General features: G+C 40.8%; 1 protein-coding gene across 2 annotated transcripts in view; it reads right to left on the bottom strand.

The window, feature by feature from the left end:
• Positions 1-7707: 7707 nt before the first annotated feature.
• Positions 7708-10962, bottom strand: part of KCNB2 (potassium voltage-gated channel subfamily B member 2) — a 365241-nt gene continuing 361986 nt past the window's right edge. For both annotated transcript variants that reach the window (XM_059042922.2, XM_067017413.1), the window contains one exon: positions 7708-10502. In XM_059042922.2, coding sequence (XP_058898905.1) covers positions 8337-10502 — 2166 coding nt within the window. In that variant the 3' untranslated portion in view covers positions 7708-8336. The remainder of the gene's footprint in view (positions 10503-10962) is intronic.

Genomic DNA, 10962 nt, shown 5'->3' with positions numbered 1-10962 from the left:
AGGTGCAAGGGAGTGAAAAGATCAAGTCACTTCCACGAATGGTTTCTACTCTGCACCCCAGGGCACAGAACATAATATTAGTAAATTGTCCAATAACTTTCCCCTTTAAGCCCATTCTCCTACTTACCCTCACTTCTTCAAACAAAACAAAGCAAGCAAGGTGGCACACAAGAAACAACATGAAAGAGAAAAGCTTTCGCATTGAAAGCAAGGTGCTAAGAGCAGACGTAGTCATTATGCAGTTAAATGAAAGGTTATTAAAAATGCTTCAGTGTGCTAATGGTACCTTACATTTGCTTAATAAACCTTTTTTATACATTCACTGTTGAATTTTTAATGCTTTAATATTATACCTCTTTAAAATTGCATAAATTTGAAACTTGGCTATCGTATGACAAACCCAGTGTTTTGTAAGTTGCAGGTTTTTCTTTTTTTTGTTTCTTTGGCTTTGAAAAAAGTAGGAAGATTTTGCAAATTCTTTAGTGAGATTTTCATAGTATATACATATTTGTTAATTGTGATAACATTTTGCTGGATAAGTAATTTGGGTAATATTAGAACAGATTACCTTCTGTGTATCTGTTTTTTTTTTTTTTTTTTTTTTTTTTTTTTACAAAAATCCTCCTAATTTCAAGTAAACATTATGATGTGAGTTTAATCTGCAGGTTAAAATCATAGCCTGACCCATATGCTGCAAATAAGAATGTTAGGAGTATCTTGGTTTAAAGATGGTGGAAGTGGCTATAATAGAATTTCTGGTCAGTACCCACAGATATGGCTTGGAAGTTTAGAAACCACCTGTTTTTATCACCAGGGTCATTTCAGGGATATTTCAGGTTCTACCTGTAATCTTCACGTAGAATGGAGACTGTAGATTTGTCTTCACAGGTTTGTTTTTCTTTAAAAAAAAGTCAGCACTTTGAGTTCTCTTTATCTTTTCACTAATGGCAGAAAGGTCAAAGTAGCATTTACTACTGTGTATCCAGAGAGCAGCCCAGGACACTGCTAAATATTTAGGTAATCTGGTGATTTTGTTTTGATTTGGAGGCAGCAAGTAGGACTATTTTGAAAGTCCTGTGCAGAGGGCAGAAACAATTTTATCAGATATTTTGGAATAAGAAAAAGAAAACCAAGAAATGATCACTGAAAAAAAATATGTGGGACATAGTTATGATTTTGACTATATGCACGGGTAATAGAAGGTGGAAAACGGTAGAGAACTTTCTTTCAAATCCTCCTTACCACATCCTTCCTCGGCAAATAGAATTTCGCTTTCTCTCAAACTGACCACTAGAGGGCACTCAACATAGAGACTAAAAAGCAGGATGGTGGGCTCCTGACATCCTTCCAGAATCTGTGTATTTACCTCTGTTGCCACTATTTTGTGTCTATCTCCCTGAGTGTTGATTCTGAAAGTCTATATCGTTTGGTATTCAATCTGAAGTCTTTTTAGGTTGAAATGGAGCAAACATAACTAATAGAAAAGCTATTCAGCTGTATCACTTGCCAGCATTACCCACAGTGGATGGGAGATAAACTATATTGCTCAGATTGGCATTAAGCTTTCCTCACCAGCAGGTAGTGATGGCTTCTCCCACAGCATACAGGCTAGGATTTTTTAAAAGAATCAAACAGAACAGTTATGGGAGTATAAAACAATTATTTTCAACATCATTTTTGCCAGAGTCGTATGTCCTTTGGCTGAAGTGGGCAATACCTACATTGAAAGAAATTGTCACTAGCTTTCAGACAGCTACTATAATTTTATGCATGGATGTTTAGAAAGCTTATGCGGTGGTCATTCAGATTCTAGATTAAGGAATGAAAATAAGTAACTTGAGTCTGAAAGAAGATATAGGTGGATAACAGAAATTCTCAGGCAACAAACTCAAACATATTGCCATACTATTTCCAGCTCACCCTGTGGAACTGGATTTCACTTGGGAATATAATCTCTTTAAATATGAAATCTCTGCTAGACTGTAAAACTGAGGGAATGAACTGTGTGTAAATTAATTTCTGGCATAGGGTAGAAAATAAATGTTTGTTGAATGAAATATTTTATCCCAGAAATATGGAAGTATCTGTTAGATAATAAGAAATTATTTCTTCACGAAAGAGATTAAAGTTGAAACTATGGTCTCAATTGCAAATTTCATGTTAATAAGTAATTAGTCTAAATTATATACAAGAATATATATATTCTTTTATATTTACATATATATATATATATATATACATGTACCGAATATAAACTTCTCTGCTTAAAAACACGTTTAGTTTACCGACATATTTCTTAGTCTTTCTTCCTTTGTTTTGGTGGTATTTGTATCTTTTGCTGGCCTTGGGATGTCTTATTACTGAAGATAATCCCTCACCTTCCTTTATTTATATGTATAGTTATAGGCTACAACCCTTTCAGACTTAATAAGGAAGAGCTTATGCATTAATGGCAATGGTAAATAAGATTTATGAAATTAAGTCAGGCTGTTTTAAGACGTTAAGTAGAAGAAATGGTCATTGGAGCCACTAAAGAATAGCATTATATTCCAATGAGTGGTAACTTCAATAATATAGAATGTTCACCAACTTTTTGGTGAACATTTCTTCTTTCTTATTAGGGCATGGGCCTTTGAATGTTTGCATTTTTTTACTTAGATTTTGTAGAGTCTCCTTTTTCGTTTTTTAGTTCTGTTTGGGTGAGGACAGGGGCAGTGGAAAAGTACTCAATATATTTTCAAATTCACACGGACCTAAGTGAATAAAGTCCTTGAGTCTAGTTAAGCAACTTTTGATTACTGAATTTTAGTTATTTACTAAAAAAAAATTAAAATAAATTTTTTTGGCCACACTGCATGGCACGTGGGATCTTAGTTCCCCAACAAGTGGAAGTGCAGAGTCTTAACCACTGGACAGCCAGGCAAGTCCCGAATTACTGAATTTTAAACATCTTTCCTTTAGAAATTCAGAAGACTAAACAGAATAGTGATACATTGCTAACGTGTTGCCTGTAGTCTACAAGAAGTAAGAAAAAACATTAAAATGTTTTGTTTTTCACCCAATAACCATCAACACACTATTAAAATATAAAATTTGTTAGTTTTTTTTTTAAACTGGCATCAAATTTTGCTCTAGTTATTGGTGATAGACTATTATTAGCTATTTTGACAAGCAATATATCTAATTAAAATTTTTTTCAATTTATCAGATAATAAGGAACGACAATCCATAACTTTACTCAATCAGATTGACAATTTGTTATCTCAAATGTCAATCTAAACTGTGATTCAAACATAATTATGCACCAGTCTTCCATTCATACCATCCATCTATTTCTTAGGAAAACAGTTCTTTGGCAAAGCATTTCACTTGCTCCTGTCATATGCTTCCCTGGTTTGATAATTGAATAATTTGTTCATACTCAGAAGAGACACTTTCCAGTAACCCAAATGATCCTCAGCCTGGTTTTATTTATTTTTAAAATTTTTATTTATTATTAAAAATTTTTTTTTTTTTCTCAGCCTGGTTTTAAATGGGCAAGGCAGTAAGCTCCAGGAGGCTGGGGGCTGTACGCTAACACCAAGCACGATGCCTTCTGTAGAATATAGGGGTGCTCACCTAGTATTTACTGAATGAATGGTGAAATGCCAATCAAAATCTATTAGACAGTATTTTTGAACTTTGAAGGATTAATAGTTCTGAAGTTCTTTTTTTTTTTTAGAAAATCAAGTGGCTTCCTTCAGCCCTCTGCCTGATGTGTATTCATGTTACATCATGAGTAATAAATTCTTCTCTTTGACCCAGCAATGTGTACCATATAACCAGAATCCAGAATGGGCAAACCTATGTGCTAAAGATGGTCGGTGTCATTTATCTCAAGTCATTACCATTTAGCATGATCCACTGCTGCTTTAAGAAAACTGCATGACGATAAATGCACCTCTGCTTTTATTTACGTAATTTTATTTTATTTAATTAATTTTTTTTTTTTTTTGCGGTATGCGGGCCTCTCACCGCCGCGGCCTCTCCCATTGCGGAGCACAGGCTCCGGACGCGCAGGCTCAGCTGCCATGGCTCACGGGCCCAGCCGCTCCGCGGCACCCGGTACCCTCCCGGACCGGGGCACGAACCCGTGTCCCCCGCATCGGCAGGCGGACTCCCAACCACTGCGCCACCAGGGAAGCCCTATTTACGTAATTTTAAATATTAATAGGACAAACCTCCTTAACTAAACATATTTTCCTGTTGCTTATTGGAATGCCGGACTTGAAGCCAGAGAATGTTGATGAGGTCTTGTTCTACTATTCACCAGTGACCCGTGTGAACTTGAACAAGATTCCTAACCCCGCTGGTCTTTTATTGATAAATAATACCTGATTCAGAAGGCTGTTATGAGTATTAAGCATGACCAAAAACTCTTAAAATACTCTACCTACATAAGGCTTTTATTTTTTCTATTCAAATTCCAAGAGAAAATAGTTGAATTGTTGACTTTCCTCATGTCTACGTGACAGTGAGACTGTTTTGACAAGAAATTAATGGGAACAGATGCTTGGCGTTATTATTCTTGTTACCAAATCTAGTTCATATCAGGATAATGCTTGATCTAAATGCTTGCTTCAAAGCTGTTGGCTGGGCCGGAGTGGAGAAATTTCTAGTGAAAATGTTTAGAGACTAATTAGGTGAACAGTAGCAATTCAGGGTGTCACTCCTGTATTTGTGACCCAACTCAAGACACATATCCGTGCACCTATTTCTATCCTCTTGTGATCCATCTCAAGCTTTAAGCTAAACATTATCTTGTGGCAATTTACACCCGTTAGGATAGCCCGCAGAACTGAATTAACAGTACCTGGGACTGTGTTGTTTTGAGTTCATTCAAACAGTCTTTCCTTGTCGACATCTGTCCCTGGTCACAGAGCTAGGTGACAATAAGCAGGCTCTCCCAGCAGCAGAAACCCCCAGGGCCCCTCAGGGAACCAGCCTATGTCCCCACCACTTATGCAATGCTTCTCAAACTGGGGTTGTGTTTTCCAGGCGGTACAAAAGAGGTATTTGAAGTTAAAAGAGTATCCATTTTACTAGTCTGTAAGTAAGAGAAAACATTATTTCTTTGATATTGAAACATATGTTACGAAGTAAAATGCAGCATTTTCATGACTTTCTCATGGAAAACATAAGACTTTGCAAGAACTCTGTGCTTGGTATATTCCCAGACAGTTCAGGCAAATATGTTCATTCTCTGCATTAGGTGCAGTTCATTGAAAAGGTTAAGGAAGCACTGCACAAGTGCATTTTGGAAACCCTAGGTGCTTCCCTGGGAAACAACAAAGTCAAAGTTTTTTTAGAGGAGATTTTATTTTATTTTTTCCTAGCTTAAGACTTTTGGCTCAGGGGGGCTAAGAAGAATTGAAGGTTAAACTTTCCATAGGAGGTTCTTGAAAATTCTTTAAAACTTAAGAAAAATATTAAAGGGGAAAAGTTTTTAGGGAGAATGTCTAGAATTCCTTATCTAGGAAAGATTTCTAACATTAAGCATTCTGGAGCAGGATTCTCAGTTGAAGGCCTAATGGACATAAGAAAGGTCGGCGTTAGTAAACTATCAGATAAATTTTTAAAACTTGAGATTCATCAGTACAGAGACATTACAAAATAACTGCTTCATGAGACTATGTAAAGAAAATAAATTTCATGACTTATTTGCTATTTGTCTAACAGCAGATATATCTGTGTACTTGAAAACCTATATATAGAAAATTCAGACACTCTAGATTTACAAAAACTGAGCAACATTTAGTTTTAGACACAAATAAGTATGAGTGATGTAAATATCGATGATTAATGACCATAAACTCTTAAAGGTTGTGTTCTAAAACAAACATTAAAAACCATCAGGAAATTCTAATAAGCACAGTGAAAAAGAAATGTTTAAAATTATTTTTAGCAGTAGGGCTGCTTGGATTTCAGCTAAGATCCAAACTTGTTTTCTTATCTGAGACATAATGACCAGATTTTGTTAATAAAGACATGTTATTCCTTAACGTCTTAAGGTTAGGTTCTAAATATTTGGGTTGTCTTTTTCTGATTTTTTTTTTCTTTTAAAAATAGAATAAAATTTATAATTTTTTTTCCTTAAACAAAAAGTTGTGCTTTAAATTGGGCCCAGAATTTTCCTATTTCTCTGAACTATACATCCACACCCACACACATGTACAAAATGCATTATGTGGAGGCAAACTTGCACGTTCCTGAGAGATCAAGGAATCATATTAATTTGCAGTCTTAAGGTACCTTAGAAATAATTTGTCTTGATTTTTATTGGGATAAAACTGAAACTAAGAGAGGTTTTCAAGGCTCATCCAGGATCACCCATCAGGTAGTTGCATATCGAGCTAGAGCCTTGATTTCCTGTGAGGCAAAGTGGATTCAAACGACCTGGGTTTTAGCACAGTCTTCACTAACAGGACGATCACTAGCAATATCCTAACGCCTCTGGACTTCACTGTTCTCAGGTGAAAATGCTGGAAGTACTGCTTTCAACTAGGATAATCCTCCATCTCTTGGGGGCGTTGGAAACATGAGGGGGTGTTTCTAGATGCTGCGATCACTGGATGGTGCTATGGTGCTACTGGCATTTGTGGCCTTCCCCAGGTGGCAGTGTTTTCTCCCCTCACTGGGAAATACTGTGGGTGATCCATTATCAGGCCAGGGTTCTTTTTTTTTTTTGATCGCACCATGCGGCATGCGGGATCTTAGTTCCCCCACCAGGGATGGAACCCTGTGCCCCCTGCAGTGGAAGCGTGGAGTCTTAACCAGTGGACCACCAGGCAAGTCCCAGGCCAGGTTACTCATTTCCAAACCCAACTCTATCTATGGGGTACAGGTGGGTGGGGTGGCAGTCTTACTTAAATAACGCTGCTTTCAGTTTGCCAAAAGTCACTTTTTGGAATTCCCATTTTGGCACGTCTACATTCTATCTTTAGATCTTTAGATCGAAAAGGTTATGTTGGATTCAATGGAAAATACAGTCGTCTTTAGATGGCCAACATACATTTAAAAAAAATTTTATTTATTTAATTTATTTTTGGCTGCATTGGGTCTTCGTTGCTGCGCACGGGCTTTCTCTAGTTGCGGCGAGCAGGGGCTACTCTTTGTTGCGGTGCGCGGGCTTCTCGATGCGGCGGGGGCTTCTCTTCTTGCGGAGCATGGGCTCTAGGCGCCCGGGCTCAGAAGTTGTGGCGCATGGGCTTAGTTGCTCTGTGGCATGTGGGATCTTCTGGGACCAGGGGTTGAACCCGTGTTCCCCGTATTGGCAGACGGATCCTTAATCACTGTGCCACCAGGGAAGTCCCCTTCTTTTTTTCTTTTTTTTTTTTTTAAAGAACTGCTTTCCAAAAGTGGAGGGCCATTAAAAATTAGTTTAGTTGTGTAATATCATCTTTTAAGTATGTTCAGGTTTTTAAAAAAATGCATTTCTGTAATAGGCTGTGGCATGATAGATACTTTCCCCCATGATATTAGTGATATATAATTGACTGGCAAAATTTCAAACTGCAATTCCAAGTTTTTGGATATCTGGTCATTACATCTTGCCTATTTCCATGATTTATAAATAAAACCACAAATGCCACAACTAAGCAGAAGCAAAAAAGAAAAATGCACCCTATGAGTTATATCACAAGTCAATAAAAATACTGTATTCCTTTAAACAGATGTACTTATAAGAGCTTTATAACCCAAAGCAAGATATGTGGGATGCTTTAAGAAAAGGTTGCAATTTTGCAACAGAAGTCTGTACAGCTCCTCCAGGAAGTAGCTGTGAAGGAAGTGCCTGTGTCTCAGTAACTTCTTTCCATCTGTTCTTGACACTTTTGCATCCCAAGCCCCGTTATTTACAAAGTTACCCATTTTGCAAGCTCAAAGCACCTTGCCTGGCAATTACGAACTCATGCAATGACATTTCATCCTTTCATGTGCAAATTCTAAAATTCATTGTAACGGAAAAGCTCAAAGTCGAAACTCTGTCTACAATTTGAAATGAAAGGATCAAAAATGTCAGACATTGCAGAATACCGGTTCGTAATAGAGCTCTCTTTATTTGTTCACTGTTCTTCAGTCATTTTTGTTTGTTTGGTACAAAATGCAGTCTTGATGCTTTATTTAAACAGTACTTAAACTAAACTGTTCATGCCATGCAAAAATAACATTTTATGCACTTTTTTTGGGGGGAGGGGCTTCCCACTTTTTAGTTCACAGGCATTATTAACCGCATTTTTAAGAAACAAGTTTTTTTTTTTTTTTTTTTTTTTTTAAATTATTATTGCCTTTGTAACTAGTCACATGCTGGTTTCACGTGTGGGACAGTAACCTGTGTCTCCTGGGTTGGAATGAATTTCTGGGGCAAACAAGTGGTTTTCCACCTTGCACCCTTCTTGACTGTTGTCCTTTTTTACTTCTGACACAGCATGGTAAATGTCTTGCCTACAGTTGTGACTTGTGTCCTGTGGAGAGGAAGAGCCCACAGAGGCCTCTTCTCTTAAAGGGTCTCTCCCGTCACTAGGCTTATCTGCAAAGCAGTTCGGGCTGGAGTCGGCCTGCTTGTCCTGCCTCGTGGTCCCTTGGAGCTCTAAGAAATCATCGTCTTCGCCCGTGTCTATTTCCGTGAAGCTCCTCCTCTCTCTGGATGAGAAAGGAAAGAGTTTCTGCCTGGGAAACCGAGGCGTCAGCCCTTTGGAGGGTCCCTGACAATGTGCCGGAACCTCAGCGCCCAGCAAGGGTCTGTCTCCCTGGGAGGGGGTTTCTTCCAAGAGGATGGTGCTGATGAGCTGCGGGGCGGTGAGTGGGAAGTCCGCCGTGGTGACCGGCAGTGGCCTGGCCGTGCTGGGTGGAGTCTGCGGGGCACCGCCTCTGCTGTCCTTGAAGTTCACCTTGAGCGATCTGGACTTGAGCGGGTTGCTGCCCTTCAGCGAGCTCTTCGGGCTCTCGGCGGCACTGTCCGAGAGCAAGGGGCCGTGGGGCCCACCTTGGGACCCGCTGGAGTCGAGGTTCACAGTTACGTCGATTGGAGCGTATTCCGGGCCGGCGTCCCTGGCCGCGGGCCCCTTCTCTCGGGCTAGGGTGAGGAATGGGGGGGCCCTGGCTCTTTGGTGCTCTTCTATCCGGGCGAGGTCGGGTGGGAACTTCATCTGCAGGTGGCAAGCGTTGGGCGGCGGCGGCAGGGGCGACCTCTCGGTCTCCGTGAAGTCGGTGGCGCAGCTCGTGAAGCTGTCGATGCTGGAGGTGCTCTTCATGTCCACGACGCCCTCGGTCTGCGCCACGGCCGCCAGCTGCTCCTGCGGGCAGATCACCTCCTCCATCTCTATCTCTTCTTCGTACGCGGACGGCCTCTCGGGCTGCCCCTGGCCGTCGGGATTCGGGTGGGAGTGGGGCTGCGTCTTGGTGATCTCGTTGTACAGCATCTCCAGCTTCTGGGCACTCAGATGCTGTGGGCTGGAGGAAGAAGTGTTGTTCAGCTGCCCGTGGGAGTCTTTTTGGCTGACCTCCTGGTACTTATTCTCGTAAGACTTGTTGGAGCTTGTTTCCGAGAGAGCCTTCCGGGCCCACTTCCACCGGCTTGGGGAGAGGCGGTTATCACCCGCGGGGTCTTTTGTGTTGGCTGACTCTCCGGTCTTCTCCACAGCCACGTCTATCAGTTCCATACTGCGAGCAAAGGCATCTTTTAAGTTCATAGAAACGATGCTTCCATTCCTCTTGGCCCGCTCGAGAGCCTCTCTCCTTTTAATGGCCTTCTCCTGGCGTTTCTGCTCCTTGTAAAACTCAGAAAAGTTGTTCACAATGATTGGGATAGGAAGGGCGATCACCAGCACTCCTGCAATACAGCAGAGGCCTCCCACGATCTTCCCTAATAGTGTTTTTGGGTAGATGTCACCGTAGCCGACAGTGGTCATTGTGATGGTGGCCCACCAAAATGAGGCCGGGATGCTGGTGAACTTGGTCGCGTCTTCGTCCTTCTCGGCGAAAAAGACCAGGCTGGAGAATATCATTATCCCCATGGCCAAGAACAATATCAACAAGCCCAGTTCATTGTAGCTCCGCCTGAGGGTGAATCCCAGGGACTGCAGGCCCGTCGAGTGTCTGGCGAGTTTCAGGATCCTGAGGATACGCATGATGCGGAAGATCTGGACCACGCGCCTCACGTTCTGGAACTGCAGCACGCTCTTGTTGGACTCCGTGAGGAAAATGGTGACATAGTACGGCAAGATGGCCAGCAAGTCGATGACGTTCAGGGGGCCCTTGAAGAACTTCCATTTATTTGGTGAGGACAGGAACCGTAAGAGGTACTCCATGGTAAACCAGGCGATACACACGGCCTCCACGTGGGCTAACTGGGGGTTGTCATTGGGCTGTCCAAATTCATCCATCTCCTGCAGCTCTGGTAGCGTGTTGAGAGACAGCGCAATGGTGGAGAGTACGATGAACAAGATGGACACGATAGCCAAGATCTGGAAGAGAAAAGAAAGTCAGGTCAGCAAGGCCTCTTAGTTGCTTAGGCAGCTAGGAGACATATGGGTTCACCATTCTTTAAATGATATGTCTTGCTCAAAGGTAGTCCAGGAAGGTAACTTTACGACCCCCAATTCTCCAACTAACACAAATACATTCACTTTTTATGAGTTCATTTCACGTAGAAGCCTAACGTGTATAAAATAGATAATGAATGAGAACGTTCTATACAGCACAGGGAACTCTTCTCGGTGCTCTGTGGTAACTTAAATGGGAAGGAAATCCAAGAAAGAGAGGATATACACATATGTACAGCTGATTCACTTTGCTGTACAGCAGACGATAACACAACATTGTAAAGCAACTCTACTCTCAGTAAAAATGAACAATAATAAAAAGAAGCCTAATGTAATATGCTTTTAAATTCTAGGGTCTAAGCCATTTGAAAAAAATCCATTC

This window comes from Kogia breviceps, chromosome 17 (assembly GCF_026419965.1).
Source record: "Kogia breviceps isolate mKogBre1 chromosome 17, mKogBre1 haplotype 1, whole genome shotgun sequence".
NCBI classification, from domain to species: Eukaryota; Metazoa; Chordata; class Mammalia; order Artiodactyla; family Physeteridae; genus Kogia; species Kogia breviceps.
The sequence above is the reverse complement of the archived record's forward strand: the minus strand, read 5'-3'. Positions and strand labels throughout refer to the sequence as shown.